We start from the raw sequence: 17678 nt of genomic DNA on the forward strand, positions 1-17678 counted from the left end.
GATGTCCTCCGGAAACATTGCTCAAGACAAACAGGTGGTCATAGTGCAAAAAAAAGACTGGTTTGGGTATCCCAGTAAATCAGTATGGGTTTGATCAGATACTCACGGGCGCAGAGGGTGGGACGGGTGGGATTCGTCCCACCCAGATTTAAATTCACCTCGTTCGGTCGCCCCCACTTATAGGGAGGAAAAAACGTCTATGCTGTCTTTCTTTGCATAAGGCAAACCTCATGGAAAAATCAAAAGACTAATTACCATTCGGTTTATTGAGGTGCACAGCAGTGTATACATAGTTGCAACAACTCACATAAAACAAAACAAAGACTGATATTCGGTTGGTTGAGCTGCGCAGACTGCACAGGTTGCGAGCTCGAGCTTGGTTGCTATGGTTACCCACAACAAGTTTGACAGGCATATCGGGAACATCTCCTAGTTCAGGACCCCAACACGGCATGATGAAGGGTGCCAAACCAAAAAGGCAGAAAACGATTGCATCGTTTTTTCAAAAACAACGACTGTAAGTAAACTGTGCCTTACTTTATCATATCACCTTGCAATTTTTTGATAGTCTGTTCAAAGTAATGTCATAGTGAAAGTAAAATCATACGGAGTAGAGATGCCTTTCTGGTAGCCTCCTTCTTTCGGTGGTAGCCTGTAGATATAGTGCTCAGAAGGCAGTTTTAATGTTTAATCTGGCGTTCCCTGCCATAATTTCAGCGAGCATAGTGTTTCATAAGGAAACTTTGCGAAGAGTTGTTGACTGACTGCCGCTCACGCAACACACAGGCATAGTTAGAAAGTCAGGATGCACTGGTTTACACTTTACACAGTGTGCATCAGAGTATATTCCTCGCACAACACATGTTGGGGGTGGGGTTGGTTTGCTGGCAGCTTTGTCCCCCCCAGTTCAAAAAACGTATCTGCGCCCCTGCAGATACTGTAACGATAGTTAATAAATAATGCAAAAATGCACAGAAACACAACTGAGTGCACTAGTAGACTGGCTTAATATAGTCATGGTTCTGTGATGTGCAGGTAGTAGTTAAATGTAGGCATGCAATATCATGTAAATCACATTTTTTGACTATTCCAATCAATTAAGATAAATGAACCGTGAGCATCATCATGCTGTGTAATCTTAGTTTTTCTGAGCTGTAATTACATTGCTTAGACATCAGAGGGCATACTTAATAACGTACTTTAGCGGGAATGCGTGTGACTTCACCCTTGGTAGAAGTAACACAGCTCTAATGCTGTGAACACACACAAAACAGCTATAAATTGGGAAAGCGCTGTTGTGTGAGTGACTGTACAAATAGATTTAACAAGAAATCTGAGCTCTTTTTACAGACTGCCAAAAGCTATAGAAAAGAAAACAAATGGAGGGAGTACAAATGTTCATAAAAGTTTAAGAAAAGGCCTATTTGTTAATTTAAATTTTACTAAAATTAGTATTTTAGCTAATAGGCCATTATATTTTACTCCAATATTTACATGTGGGTAAATAATTATTGTTGGCTATTTAAAAAAAACAAACTTTTTTCCCCCCTAATTAAACAAAAGTAATATTTAAGCTGATAAAGAATAGGAAAATAAAAGTTGCCTTTTTTGGAAATAAAATAATTGTTTAATTTTTTTTCCCCAAAAAATATCAGGGGAAAATTTCATCTTGAACCCAAAATTACATGCCTAGTTAAAAGGCTTGAAATTCATTGAAATGTATGATGTAAATTCATTGACATCTATGGTTTACAGTATATTTATTTTCAATTTGTACTTTTACTCAGGTAAAGTAGTAATATAGTATTAAAATTATATGCAATGATGGTAAAAGTACAATTGACAAAGCTCACTTGTGTGGCTTGAGAGGGTTATACAGTCTAACATGTCTGACAGCGTGTAGTGTGCGTCTTGCTACCTCAGGTGGGATGCTGTCATCAGAGTCTGAGCTGTCATCTGATCCATTTTCATCGATGCTCATCTGCAGAAGCTGGTCAATGGTGGCATCTACCGCCCCATTGTTGGACCGCAGCACACACTCAATCACCTCATAGTCCATGCTGGGAAACATGGTCTTAAAGTCTTCCATGGCCTGGTTGAACTCTAGCCGCCGCACCTGTCGGTTAGGCCTACTGTTGTTCAGTTCTCCTGTGGCTGATCCTCCACCTCCTCCACCTGATCCTCCACCTGATCCTCCTCCTCCTCGAGAGCCGCCATTGCTGCTCCGCCGAAACAGACTAGTCATCTTGACCAACTAAGCCACCCAAGGAAATGATGGCACAAACTCCAATGTATTTTCTTTCTTATATCCACTTGTATTTGTCTTAGAGCAAGACAGCTTTTCAAGCCTATTCACTCTTTCATCACTGTCCAATTAGGTTAACCCACTGGGATTCTTCTTCCTTTTCTGCTTTTTCAACAGCATCCAAAATAGCAGTAATGGCGTCACTTCAAGGAGGAAGAATGGCATTCAACATGCAGTGGCCTAAGACTCCAAAAGTTTCCAGTAGAGTTGGAGCTTCATCAGGACCTTCAAAGGCAGAACGGAAAACAACATGATTAAGAGAGCAATCAGCAGAAGATTTACCAAAAATAAACTCTGCCGACTAGCGGTTTTGGAAATGCTTTGCATTTTAGTGCCTCACTAGTTTGCACACAAAAGTTAATTTTAAGGTTTCTGACTACAGACCAAATCAACAAACTGTTACTGAACAGAAGCTCTCCTCTCCAGAGAGTGAAGCAGATGGAAAGATGGTAAAAAAAGAAAAAAAAAAGCTTATAATGAGTCACTCTCTCCACAAGCTGATAAAACAGCATGAAAACTGAAAAAGGTGCAGATTAATGTTCCCTGGGGAGCATCTCTTTAGCGACATCCTTGGGAGTTACAAAGCAACTTGCCTGGCCAAATCAAGCTTGCTCCTTAAATTCACTTAGACATTCTCAACCAGATGTTAAAGAAATCAAGTCAGAATATGGCCTCTTCAAGCTGCATTGCAGTAGCTAAATGGCTTGCTATTTACATAAGGCTGAAATTACAAATGATGATTTCATAAACTAATATCCATCTTCAATATGAAAATGTTTCTGAAGCCCAGTTTGGCATTTAAAAAAAAGTGACCCTGGCAAGCCCTGTCATCAGCGGTCCTGTCTACTGCTTCTTCCCCCTCAAGCAAGGGGCAGCATGATTCCTGACCCAATGGACCTCTGTTAGCATTACTGCTACAACTCCCATTTTTGATCACTAGGTGCAATAATCACTGTATGGAGATAAGTGGGACATTAAGTGTGCTGCGCCATGATTGTGCAACATCTAGAAAGGTGAGTAATCAAACGAATATCAGCTTTTATTAGATTCACATTCACTAGATATGAGCAATTAGATTAGATTAAACTTTATTGATCTAATCTAATTTGATTGCTCATATCTAGTGAATGTAAATCTAATAAAAGCTGATATCCATGCACTCCGATTAGCTACTCTACTACCAGGCTATCAGCTCATATACCGTGAGTAGAAAAAACAAAATGGCAGCTTTGTCATCAAGTATTTCAAAGAAACCGAAACAGTAAACAGAATATAGTTTGCTTCCCCCCCCCCCAATATCTCCTGTTCCACACTCCAGCCCAGTCAGTGGTGGTAATGCACCTTTAATTCGGTTTGCCAAGTGCAATAAATAAATAACCCACACCACACCCCTAAAGAACAAAATGGTGAAGCGTGTTGCTGAACCAACTGAGGATGACATAAAAACTCTACTCGAAAATAAAACCCCCCAAAATAAATAAAAGCAACAAAATATGGAATAAAATTATTTGATAGTAAGCTGCATCTTTTTTTTTTTTCAAGAATTATTATTATAGCATTTTTCACAAATTGCTACGTTATTTTGCCAGTTTGTTTACATTCTAAGCGGAAATTATTTTGTCGGACGTTGTGGATAAAGTTATTTATCGAACTTGCAAAAAATAAAAATGCTCCGTTTCTTAAAATCCAGTGAACGTGGATAGAAAAAAAACCCCAGGTTATTCCAATCCATCTTGTCATACATGGCTTATAGCCAACTCAGTGCTACACGACTTGTAGGCTGCCAGCTCATGTACAACTCGATTTCATGGAATAACAAATATCTGTCAAATAGCAGATGGTCACTCAAAAGAGCTAATCAATACTTCCACAGAATTTAAAATGTATGGAGTTGTATATGAGGACTTTATGAAGATTAACATTTGTTGTACAGCTGATATAAATGGTGGGGTAGAAGCTTAGTGCCCCACCTGCCACTATGGAGGACTGACCACTGTAGAACAGCTACATTTGTAGAAAATGTACATGAATATTTTAGCCCCATTAAAATGAGGCTGGTGAAGCAAGTAAATTATTTGGGGAAAAGGTGTGAATTAAATGCAATAGCCCAACACTAAAAAATATGTCAACTTTTACTAACTAAATATGTTAAAAATGTACAGCAAGATATAGGTTACACAAAACCGAGTTTAGCTGAATTTACCTGAAATGACATTACACTGACCCAGATTAGCAATCAGCCTCACCAGAGTGAGACATTAAACCTCCACAGAAGTCTACATCCTGGTGCCACAGACCAAAGTGGAACAGCTGTAGAGACAAGTGCTCGGAGTAAGGAACCCACTATTGCGGGGGGAAAGCATGATACCATTTGCCCAAGACATTTCTGTTCAATAGATTTCCAGCAAGTAAACACAGTATTGTACCTATCCAAATACTGGACAAGCCCTTCAATTCTAGAAGCAAGTTAATATACAATATAGCTACATAGTGCATTTACCTGAGAGGCATTTTAGCATAACAGTGCTACAGTAAGCAAATCTAATGAATATATTCATGTTTCTTAGTCTACACATCTCAGGAGGTTATAAAATACCATGTTATACGTACTGTATAGTGCCTGATTTGTAGCAATTATTGAGCACATACCGTGTCCATACATAAAAACATGAACGTTAAGAGTTAATCTCGAAAAGTAAGAAGTGTCTTACCAACACAACAGTGCATTTTGGTTTCATCTTCATATATCTAATAACTTGCTGAAACAGAATCCATCTATTAAGTCCTACCACATCCAGAACAACATTAAATAAGAAGGTGAGCGCCTGTAGAAGGCCAGTGTAACTTCCTTGTAATGTTGTCCTGTTCCCCTCGGCCATTTCAGTCTCCCTCTTCACCCTCCCCCAGTACTGGGTAGAGAAATCCCGGCTCTGGGGAAACAATAAGGCAGGCTGAGCTGAAGCCAGGCCCACATGGCACTGCCAGGTCCCAGTGTGCCTTGCCAACCTCATGTTTGTGATGTAAACAGGATGCAAAATGGGAATATGTAGTCTGTGTTTTGAGGTTGTGAGGCAAGCTGTGAGGCAAGCTGTAGTTGCCTGGCCATGCTTGTGGCTTGAGAGTTGTTTTGGAATCAAAAGATATTGTCCAAGATCTCTTCTGAACTAATGGCCTCTGAACTGTATCTAATTAATCATTCTGGTCAGGGAGTATGATACCTCCACAACACACAAAGATGCCTTTAGAGAGAAAGGCTACCAAAACTTCAGTTTGATTTAAGATAATTTTATATTTAAAAATGTTTGTAAACCCTTTAGAGTACTTTGATTTTCTCTCTGTCCATCTATCTATCTGGCATATCACTGCAGGGACGTGGGCACTCTGACGGCTCCAACCATCAAAATTTCTAGGAAAGAGTGGTTTCCCATTGCCTTCTACTGGATTATTATACAAGTTTTTTTCCCTCTCAAAGCAGCTAGGGGGCCCCAAGGGATTTTCAAATGGGATTTTCTATATAAGGCCCTTAGAATTCCTGGAAATTCCTGTACGTCACTTTAAAATGACAATTTCATCTCTTCCCCCCCCCCCCCCCCCAACAATGTGAATGTAAATTCTGCTCTCTGTAAAGAACTCCTGCAGCTAAAACTAACTTCTGCAAATGTTTTTCCTTTAAAACTTTGATTTACATTTCTCATTGTTTCGGATATGGAGGTCACAGTACAGTTAATGGCCATTTCAGCAGGGAAGATCTCCCTGAAACATACTCAAGCCTCAGGTCCCCTGCAAACAGTAAATAAGAAACAAGATGGCACACTAAATGTGGAATGACTTACACTACATGCTCACAGCATACGCTACATAGCGTAGTATGTGGACATCTGCCCATCCATCCATTTTCTGCCGCTTATCCGGGTTGTGGGGGTAAGCAGTCTAAGCAGAGCAGCCCAGACTTCCCTCTCCCCGGCCACCTCCACCAGCTCTTCCGGGGGAATACCGAGGCATTCCCAGGCCAGCCAAGAGATGTAATCTCTCCAGCGTGTCCTGGGTCTGCCCTGGGGTCTCCTCCCGGTGGGGTATGCCCAGAGAACCTCCACTGGGAGATGTCCAGGGGGCATCCTAACAAGGTGCCCAAACCACATCAACTGACTCCTTTCGATGTGGAGGAGCAGCAGTTCTACTCGGAGTCTCTCCCAAATAACCAAGATTCTTACCCTGACTCTAAGGGACGGCCCAGTCACCCTGCAGAGAAAACTCATTTCGACCGCTTGCATCTGCGATCTCATTCTTTCAGTCACCACCCACCATGACCATAGTTGAGGGTAGGAATGTAGATGGACCAGTAAATTGAGAGCTTTGCCTTTTGGCTCAGCTCTCTCTTCACCACAACAGACTGGTTTAGCATCCACATCACTGCTGATGCTGCCCCAATCCGTCTGTCCAACTCCCGCTCCCCCCTACCCTCACTCGTGAACAAGACCCTGAGATACTTAAACCCCTCCACTTGAGGTAACAACTCCCCCCTGACCCGAAGTAGGCACTCCACCCGTTTTCGGTTGAGCGCCATGGCCACAGACTTGGAGGTGCTGATCCTCATCCCAGCCGCTTCACACTCTGCTACAAACCATCCCAGCGCATGCGGTAGGTCACAGATTGATGAAGCCAAAGGACATCATCCGCAAAAAGCAGAGACGCGATCCTGATGCCACCAAACTGGACACCCTCCGCCCCTTGGCTGCGCCTAGAAATTCTGTCCATTTAAAAAAAAAAAAAAGAAGTTATGAACAGAACTGGTGACAAAGGGCAGCCTTGGTGGAGTCCCACATGCACCGGGAACAAGTCTGACTTACTGCCGGCAATGCAAACCAAACTCCTGCTGTGGTCATACAGGGTCTGAATGGCCCACAGCAGTGGGCCCCGAACCCCATACTCCTGAAGCACCCCCCACAGGGCCTTCTTCAGGTCCACAGAACACATGTAGACCGGTTGGGCAAACTCCCATGCACCCTCCAGTACCCTTGCAAGGGTAAAGAGCTGGTCCAGTGTTCCATGACCAGGATGAAAACCGCATTGTTCCTCCTGAATCCGAGGTTCAGCTATTGACCGGGCTCTCCTCTCCAGCACCCCAGCATAGGCTTTCCCAGGGAGGCTGAGAAGTGTGATCCCCTATAGTTGGAACACACTCTCCAGTCCCCCTTTTTAAAAAGGGGGACCACCACCCCAGTCTGCCAATCCAGAGGCACTGTCCTTGACCTCCACACAATGCTGAAGAAGCGCGTCAGCCAAGACAGCCCAACAACATCCAGCACCTTCAGGATCTCTTCGAGGCTGACCGAAAGTCGCTTTCCATGGCCTCACCGAACTCCTCCCACACCAGAGTTTTTGCTTCAGCAACCACCAGAGTCGTGTTCCTCTTGGCCCATCAGTATCTGTCAGCTGCCTCTGGAGACCCACAGGCTAACCAAGCCCGATAGGACTCCTTCAGCTTGACGACTCCCCTCACCGCAGGTGTCCACCACCGCAGGTGTCCACCACTGGGCTCGGGGATTACTGCCATGACAGGCACCAACAACCTTGCAGCCACAGCTCTGAACGGCCACCTCAGTAATGGAGGTATGGAACATGGTCCACTCGGGCTCAATGTCCCCATCCTCCCCCAGTATGCACTTGAAGCTCTGCCAGAGGTGGCAGTTGAATATCGGATGGACGGGAGCCTCCGCCAGACATTCCCAGCATACCCTCACTACACGTTTGGGCCTACCAGGTCTGTTCAGCCTCCTCCCCCGCCATCTGATCTAGCTTGCCACCAGGTAGTAATCAGTTGACAGCTCTGCTCCTCTCTTCACCCAAGTGTCCAAGACATACGGTCACAGATCAGATGAAATAACTACAAAGTCAATCAATCATCGATCTACAGCCTAGGGTGTCCTCGTGCCACATGCACTTATGGACACCCTTCTGCTCGAACATGGTGTTCATTAGGGCCAAACCGTGCATGGCACAGTAGCCAAATAACAGAACACCGCTCGGGTTCAGATCGGGCAGGCCATTCCTCCCAATCACACCCTTCCAGGTCTCACCATCTTTGCCCACGTGAGCACTTAAGTTCCCCAGTAAAACAACGGAGTCCCCTCGTGGTGCACTGTCTAGTAGCCCACTCAAGGACTCCAAGAAGGCTGGGTACTCTGAACTACCATTTGGTGCATAAGCGCAAATGACAGTCAGTCAGAGACCCCTCTCGTTTACTGGGGAGAACTCCGATGTTAACGCACCAAGCTGGGGGGCTACCAATAGCCCCACCCCTGCCCAGCACCACTCACCGTTGGCAAATCCAGCATGGAAGTGTGTCCAACCCCTCTCCAGGAAATTGGTTCCAGAGCCCAAGCTATGCGTTGAGATGAGCCCAATTATATCTAGTCGGTACCTCTCAACCTCACGTACAAGCTCAGGCTCCTTTCCCACGTTCCAGGTCCCAAAAGCCAGTTGTGTCAGCCAGGGATCAGTATGCCAGGCCCTCCGCCTTTGGCTACTACCTGATCCACAATGCACCAGACCCTTATGGCACCTCTTGCGGGTGGTGGTTCCACAAGAGAGTGGTTCCGTGTTGCTCATTTGGGCTAGGCTCGGCCGAGCCCCACGGACATACGCTTGGCCACCAGGCGCTCGCCGATGAGCCCTTCCCCCAAGCCCATCTTCAGGGTGGGGCTCCGGTATCCCTGGTCCAGGCGAGGGCACTCGGATCCTTGCTGTTTCTTTCATAAGGGTCTTCAGAAACACTCTGACTGACCGCTCATCTAGGACCTGTTTGCCTTGGGAGACCCTATCAAGGGCAAATGCCTCCAACAACATAGCTCCTAGAATCACGGAGACACTCAAACCCCTCCACCACATTAAGGTGGTGATTCAAGGAGGGGTGGACATCCGCTCATCGCACCATTATGTGTAATGCTGTAGCATTAAGATTTCTCTTCACTGGAATTAAGGGGCCCAAACCTGTTCCAGTATGACAACGCCTCTGTGCAGAAAAGTGAGGTCTACGAGGACATGGAGTGCCAAGGTTGGCGCAAAAAGACTCAAATGACCTGCACACAGCTCTGACCTTGATCCCACCGAACAATTTTTACTTGACATTCACTGAGCACTTTATTAGAAACACCAACTTCACATACAATCCCTACAGCTTACTTAAAATGGTGCAATAAAGGAGAGAAAAAGAAAAAAAATCCAGTGAGTGGCAGTTCTGTTGACAGAAATGCCTTGTTGATAAGACAGTTCAAGTATACTGCCAACCAAGAACAGAAATTGGAGGCTGCAGTGGGCACAAGCTCACCAATACTGGATAGTTGAAGACTGGAAAGACATAATCCAGTCTGATGAATATTGATTTCTGCTGAGACACACATGGTAGGGCCAACAACATGAACCCATGGACACAACCTGCCTTGCGTCAACAGTCCAGGCTGGTGGAGGTGGTGTAATGGTGTGGGGAATGTTTTCTTGGCACACTTTGGGGCTGTTAATACCAAATCAATCGTCGCTTGAATGCCACAGCCTATTTGAGTATTGTTGCTGACCATGTGCATCCCTTCATGGCCACAATTCACCCATCTTCTCATGGCTACATCCAGCATAATAATGCACCATGTCACAAAGCAAAAATCATCTCAAACCATTTTCATGAACATGATGAGTTCAAATGTTCTGCAGTAGCTTTCGCAGTCACTGGATCTGAATTCAATAGAACACATTTGGGATGTGGCAGAACAGGAAATTTGTATCATCTAACCTCAAAAATCTACTGGAATTGGACACTGCAATTGTGCCCAAAAACACGGACTGAAATCTCAAAGAAATTAACATCTTGTGCAATCCATGTCATGAAGAGTTGAAGCAGAAGATTTGACATGCCCTCCTCTGACTGGCTGAAAGTAGGTCGGTGGTCCCTACCCTTCCGTGACATCGACAAGATGGCGACCACTGAGGGTCAGAAATGTGCAGTGTTGCACCCTCAACATTTTGACCTTTTTGAGTGCACTATCCAGGTACTCACATAGCCCTTTTTCCACCAAATCAGTTCCAGGGCCAGTGCTTAGTTTTGAACCGGGTTTTCTGTTTCCACTGACAAAGAACTGGCTCTGGGCCAGAAAAACCGGTTCCAGGGTAGCACCAGCTCTTTGCTGGGCTAGAGGAAAGAACTGCTTACGTCAGTGTGGGTGGGTGGGTGGGGGGGAGTTGTTAAGACCAACAACAATAGCAAGACCGCGAGAGGGCATCATTTTTAAATAAGCGACAAGATATCATGGATGCAGTAAAGCAGCAGTCATCCATTATTGTTGTTGCTGCTTCTTCTTCTTCTTCTCAGTGTTGTTGTTGCTTCGATGTTCGCGCCAAGGTTTATGCAAACGCAGCAACGTAACTGACGTATACAGTGACGTTATGACGTGGCTCCCCTTAGCACCCCGAGCTATGGAAAAGCAAACTGTTTCTCAGCTGGTTCACAAGTTGAATGAGTTGTGAACCAGCACCAGCACTGGCCCCGAACCAGCCCTGGAACTGATTTGGTGGAAAAGGGCTAACAGTGTACTGCATGCCACACGTCAGCTTGAACACATTTATGCGCACAAAATAGCAAGTGCAAGTACAGAAGTACTCAAATTGAGACAACGCTAGAAACCTTCACCAAGTTCTTGGCTAAGTGGTGTCCTGAAATCAACACGGGGTTGGAAAACTTTTTAAGGGTGAAACTAGTTTGTCATGAGAGACATGACCTCCATCTCTCTCTCCTTCTCTCTCTCTCTCTGGAAGATTGTTCTCATTTTTAAAAATCTGGCAGAAAGTCATGGCTTAGTTTATTCTTGACTTGCCAGGGCCCAGGACTGGATTCGGATGTACTGGCCAAGCTGAATCTCTGCAGCTGTCTTGAAAGGTCACATAATTTGCCAGCAAGCTTACTATTTGTTGGGGAGGCAAAAAAAAAAAAAGGTAGTACACGACACTCAGTAACCACTTTATCCTGGATTCTGAGTGCATGCTGGAAAAACTGTACATAAGGTGGGAATCACAGCTGTGCTGATATTCAGTACAGCAGCACTCTCGCTCATGCGATATTGCTTTTATACACCTGCTCTATAACCAAGAAATTAAGTTGTTTTAACTGACATTTCAGACATAGTATGGACAAATATTCTATTTTTGCTCAATAAACAAAAATTGTTCCCAAAGAAGCTACACTTGGATAGTGCAATGCACAGACTAACTGACAGCCCTTACTAAGTTTAGTAATGGTTTCAATGTAATAAAATTCTCATTCTAGCAGTAGTTTATGTAGCAAACACAGACAAATCAAAATAATACAAAACACTGAAATGTCCCAGTGTCGTTATACTAAACAGGAGCGTTGCTTGCTAACTGCAATGTTGCTTGTCCAATCAAATTAGTGGACAGGAACAAACGGTTGTTTAATTTTTAAATTAAATGAAGTGTCAATGACCTCAGAATACAGAATTATCAGTTATCATAGAATCCTATAATTATCACAGAATGACTAAGAATATCCTTTTATATTTGTTGATGAGCCATTGGAAAAGTCAGTGGTTAGTTAATGGTAAATGTTAGTCCAGCGACCAGTTCTTGCTAAAGTAGGCAGGCCTTTACATTTCCTCACAAAAACTACCACTCTCTCCATCAATACCCAGAAGTCTAATGTCCAAAAATATGTACACTGATTTTTACTAGCACTGATGTGATAACATTTCAGTACTTCACTACAACGAAGCTCATTCACTAAGTTTTTGTGACAAGTACCTGGAACTTTAGTTTACAGCAAACTTCATAGTCTCATTATTGCTGGTCAGATAACAACAGTTTAATATCAAGTGACAATTTAATACTTACTTGTTACTTTGCCTAATTTATCAAAATATTTGGTGATGCATGTAACTTGGGGAGTAGTAGCAAGTAGTAATTTGTGTATTGCAGCTTGACAGTCATCACAGAGAAAAGTTCTAGGTGGTAAGCACAGAGCCAAGCAGTTAAGGTGGGTGTTTTTTTTTTTTTTTTTTTTTTTTTTTTTAATTATGGGTCACTTTCTGCTTTTGTTTTGAATAAATGCATTTACTAAATTAATAATTGCAAAGGTAGCTGCAAAGAGAAAATAATGCAGAGCCACAGCACATCAGAGCGTATTTTTAGCTACAACAAGCAGTAAAGTCACTGACTGAGAAAACACTGCTGCAAACAGCCCAAGTAATCTGTTGTGTTTTTTTTTTTTTTTTTTTTACGAACCCATTAAGCTGGTCGAACTGCTTGGAATCTAGTGTAGAATACTTGGAAGGACAAGAAGTAATTAAAAAAAAATCCTCATGAATCAAATTATCATGAGACAGTAAATGTAAAATTCAGCCAATTCATCCAACACTATCGAAAAAGTTCAGACTCCGTGTGTGATGCAAGTTATTGGAGAACAAGAAAAAAAAACCTATCACATCCTGTCTGTAAGCCAGCAGTGGGCCAGGAAACTTTTCCAGATGTTGGAGTATTTAATACCATGCAGACTTTGTCAGAAACTTTGCCAGCATCACCATTACCCATCAGTTTAACATATGCACAGGATTTTTCGCTCACTTCTAAATTTTATCTTCATTCTAAAGGGTTATGGACATTGTGTAATCCCAATCAACATGTCTGGATATAAATTATATTTATTAAAACTGTGCTGAAATATAAAGTGTACTCCATGTATTTGGTGAAATTAGACAGTAAATGAATCCTCTAAAAATTCCTTAGATGCCTCAATCATGAGACCATAAGGAGTGAATTAGGATGTCCTCAGCTTTAGTCGAATCATTTCACAACTGCAGCACAAACCTCAGAGAAACAATAAACACACCACATTAGAGAACTGTGGCAGTGCGGGCGTGGTCAAGCATCAGCTGTGGGTGGTGAGGAACCAGGTAGAACCGGCAGGGAACACGTCATGAATTTTGTCTGTGTTTGATTACTGGAAATCTATTTGTGTCTTATGTTTTTGCAGGAGAAACTGGTATTCAGAGAGAGAGAGAGAGAGAGAGAGAGACAAACTACCCAGCACCGTGTGCACGCGTGCATTTGTGTGCGTAGAAAGAGAGAGAAACTAAAGTCGCTGAAAAGTGACTGCCCAGATTTTAAAAAATTAATTAATTAAAAAATAAAAAGCCCAACCCCAAACCAACCCACCCCACACCACACATCGAGTTGTCAAGCCTGTCTCCCTGTTCCTTATTCCCCGAGCTGTCTGAGTGTTAGACTGGTGCTGAAACCTAGGCGTGAGGAATAAAAATGCCACAATGGAGTCCACACCAGTCACAGTGATGCTCCAGACCCTCGTCGGCAACCACCAAACTCAACATCAGGCCCTCATCGTACTGTGCACAGATCAGGAACAGTGCTTCCAGGTTCTGCTCCTGGCCCAGGCAGAGGACCAGCAGGTATTCTCAAGCCTGGTCCAGCTAGTGGGTACTCCAGCAGCCACTACTGTGAATACTGTGGCCAAACCCCTCTGCTGAAGATGGAGCCACAGCATGATCCAGAAGCATTTGTGGAGCTGTTTGAGCATGTCGCTGAAGTGTGCTCATGGTCAACCTCGCTGTGGACAGTTCACCAATTGTCACTCCTGTCAGGGGAAACCCAGCTAGCAGCTCAACAGCTCCCAGCCATCAGCAGGGGTGATAGCGTTCCGGCGCCGCGCCGGATTTCCGGCGTACCGTGGCTGGGGAAAAAAAAAAAATCTAGTTCGCCCATTGTCCTGTGTCATTCTGAGATGCGCAGATAGACAGTAAAGGGAATTCGCATGATATGGAACTAGTGGGAAAAAAGTGCCGTCGGTCCGTGACGGCACTTTTTTCCCACTAGTTCCATATCATGCGAATTCCCTTTACTGTCTATCTGCGCATCTCAGAATGACACAGGACAATGGGCGAACTAGATTTTTTTTTTTCCCCAGCCACGGTACGCCGGAAATCCGGCGCGGCACCGGAACGCTATCACCCCTGCATCAGCCTGCTGGAGTATCCGGACCTGAAGTGGGCTATTCTGCAGCAGGTCAGTCGCATACCAGACCAACACTGCCAGCTCTTCCACGTGCTGGCATACAGTGAGATCGGCCATCCATTCACCTTCACCCAACAGCTCAGACACGCCTGCCAATGGTGGTTGCTGACTGGAGTGTGTGATGCCAAGGATATCATCGGCCGAGTGGCACTGGAGCAGTTTGTTGTTCAACTGAGAGAAATGTCAGCCTGGGTTCAGTGCCACCGTGCAGCATCACTGAAGGAGGTGGTCTGGCTGGTGGAGGATTATCTGGCTGCATTTTTGGGAGCAGGTGATACTGCTCCTTCTCATCCCTCCCCTACCACTGCACCACAGAAACGGGGGCCAAGCCACTGGTGCCCATCACTATCCATTTCAGGGGTGAAAAGCATAATGTGGAGGTGGTGGCTAGTCCTCGCCTCATCCGTCCACTAATCCTGCGGACATACAGTATTGGCTCGAGTATAAAATGTTAATAAAGCACTTATTTGTGGATGGGTCCTGCTGTAGTGCACCTTGAGGTGGGATTCTGGTGCAGCATTATCTGAGGAGGCGGTCCCAAGTCCATCTGTGTCAGCTCTGTGTCAGGAGGACACAGAGTGGGGAGGGCTCTGCCACTACATCGGGATTTCCCTTCAGGATTTCCCATTGGAACAGTCATGAGATGAAACTCTGTGGGGCACTTTTGACCAACTGAGAGTAATCGATAGTCAAAACCTCCAGTCTAACGCTCCTACCCATACTTCTCTGTTATTAAAGATATAGCCTATCAAGGGACGCAGGACAATCAAATGGAAAACGATCCAGTTGCTGGCCCCGAAGAGCCATAAGGAACTTTTATTTCATGCGGCTCATCATAATCCCATGGCGGGGCATTTAGGTCAGGATAAAACACTGAACCGTCTCATGGCCTGCTTCTATTGGCTGAGCATTTGCAGTGATGTTCGCAAGTGGTGCACAGCCTGCTGAAAATGTCAGCTGGTGAATCCACTGGCCACCCCAAAAGCACCGTTGCACCCTTTAGCCTTGATTGAGATCCCTTTTGAAAGAATTGACATGCATCTCCTGGGGCCATCGGAAAGATCTGCATGAGGGTATTGCTTTGTGTTAGTCTTAGTGGTTTATGCAATGTGATACCCAGAAGCAGCGCCTCTGCACAACATTTCTGCATGCAGTATTGCACTCTTCCACATTATCTCATGAGTTGCAATTCCAAAAGAATTCCTGATTAATTGAGGTACAACGTTTGCGTCACGCCAACTTCACCAATTGTACGAATTACTGGGGATTACATCGTACCAGCGTTTACCATCCACAAACGGATGGGCTGATCAAACAATTTAATCAAATACTGAAAAACATGATTCGTATGTTCGTTCACAGGGATGCTAGAGTGAGTGATTTTTTTTTTTTTAATACCATGTCAGCACCCCCCTCCTAGAACTGCCACCTTATTGTGGTGGAGGGGTTTGTGTGCTTGAATGATCCTAGGAGCTATGTTGTCGGGGGCATTACGCCCCTGTCAGGGTCTCCCAAGGCAGACAGGTCCTAGGTGACAGGCCAGACCAAGAGCAGTTCACCAAAACCCTTATGGAGAATCAATCAAGGACCGTGACATTGCCCGGTATGGCGCAGCCGGGGCCCCACCCTGGAGCCAGGCCCGGGGTTGGGGCTCGTATGCGAGCGCTTGGTGGCCAGGCCTTTCCCCATAGGGCCCGGCCAGGCTCAGCCCGAAGAGGTGATGTGGGCCCGACCTCCTGTGGGTTCACCACTCACAGAGGTAGCTGTAGGGGGCTGGTGCAGTGTGGATTGGGTGGCAGTTGAAGGCAGGGGCCTCGACGACTTGATCCCCAGACACAGCGGCTAGCTGTTGGGACGTGGAATGTTACTTCGCTGGGGGGGAAAGAGCCTGAGCTTGTGCGGGAGGTTGAGAGGTACCGGCTAGAGATAGTCGGGCTCACCTCCACGCACAGCTTGGGCTCTGGAACCCAGCTCCTCGAGAGGGGCTGGACTCTCCACTTCTTTGGAGTCGCCCATGGTGAGCGGCGGCGGGCTGATGTGGGCTTGCTTATAGCTCCCCAGCTCAGCCGCCATGTGTTGGAGTTTACCCCAGTGAACGAGAGGGTCGCCTCTCTGCGCCTTCGGATTGGGGAGAGGGCTCTTGCTGTTGTTTGTGCCTACGGGCCAAATAGCAGTGTAGAGTATCCGGCCTTCTTGGAGTCCCTGGGAGAGGTACTGAGAGGTGCTCAGACTGGGGACTCCATTGTGCTACTGGGGGACTTCAATGGTCACGTGGGCGACGACAGTGACACCTGGAGGGGCGTGGTTGGGAGGAACGGCCTCCCCGATCTGAACCCAAGTGGTGTTTTGTTATTGGACTTCTGTGCTAGTCACGGTTTGTCCATAACAAACACCATGTTCGAGCATAGGGGTGTCCATAAGTGCACGTGGCACCAGGACACCTTAGGTCGGAGGTCGATGATAGACTTTGTCGTCGTTTCATCTGATCTCCGGCCCTATGTCTTGGACACTCGGGTGAAGAGAGGGGCTGAGCTGTCAACTGATCACCACCTGGTGGTGAGTTGGATCCGCTGGCGGAGGAGGAAGCCAGACAGACCTGGCAGGCCCAAACGTATGGTGAGGGTCTGCTGGGAACGTCTGGCCAAGCACTCTGTCGGGGGGTCTTTAACGCCCACCTCCGGGAGAGCTTTTCCCAGCTTCCAAGGGAGGCAGGGGACATTGAGTCTGAGTGGACCATGTTCTCTACCTCCATTGTGGACGCAGCTGTTTGGAGCTGTGGCCGCAAGGTCTCCGGTGCCTGTCGTGGCGGCAATCCCCGAACCCGGTGGTGGACACCAGAAGTAAGGGATGCCATCAAGCTGAAGAAGGAGTCCTATCGGGCCATGTTGACCTCCGGGACTCCTGAGGCAGCTGACTGGTATCGACAGGCCAGGCATGCCGCAGCTCGGGCAGTTGCGGAGGCAAAAACTCAGAACTGGGAGGAGTTCGGGGAGGCCATGGAGAAGGACTATCGGTCGGCCTCAAAGAAATTCTGGCAAACCGTCCAGCGCCTCAGGAGGGGGAAGCAGTACTCTGCCAACACTGTTTACAGTGCGGGTGGGGAGCTGTTGACCTTGACTGGGGACATTGTCGGGCGGTGGAAGGAATACTTTGAGGATCTCCTCAATCCCACCATCATGTCTTCCACTGAGGCTGATGACTCAGAGGTAAACTCGTCCATTACCCAAGCCGAAGTCACTGAGGTGGTTTGCAAGCTCCTCGGTGGCAAGGCACCAGGGGTGGATGAGAT

General features: G+C 45.9%; 1 protein-coding gene across 4 annotated transcripts in view; it reads right to left on the reverse strand.

Annotated features, from left to right (window-relative positions):
- The window catches only part of cuedc1b (CUE domain containing 1b), a 56968-nt gene that overhangs the window by 19099 nt on the left and 20191 nt on the right, over positions 1 to 17678 (reverse strand). For 3 of the 4 annotated variants that reach the window (XM_060944070.1, XM_060944067.1, XM_060944069.1), the window contains exon 2: positions 1919 to 2530. In XM_060944070.1, the coding sequence (XP_060800053.1) occupies positions 1919 to 2245 (327 nt within the window). In that variant the 5' untranslated portion in view covers positions 2246 to 2530. Of the gene's footprint in view, positions 1 to 1918; positions 2531 to 4508; positions 4573 to 17678 lie in introns of those variants that run through there. The other variant, XM_060944068.1, reaches the window with a different exon arrangement.

This window comes from Neoarius graeffei, chromosome 17, assembly GCF_027579695.1.
Source record: "Neoarius graeffei isolate fNeoGra1 chromosome 17, fNeoGra1.pri, whole genome shotgun sequence".
NCBI classification, from domain to species: Eukaryota; Metazoa; Chordata; class Actinopteri; order Siluriformes; family Ariidae; genus Neoarius; species Neoarius graeffei.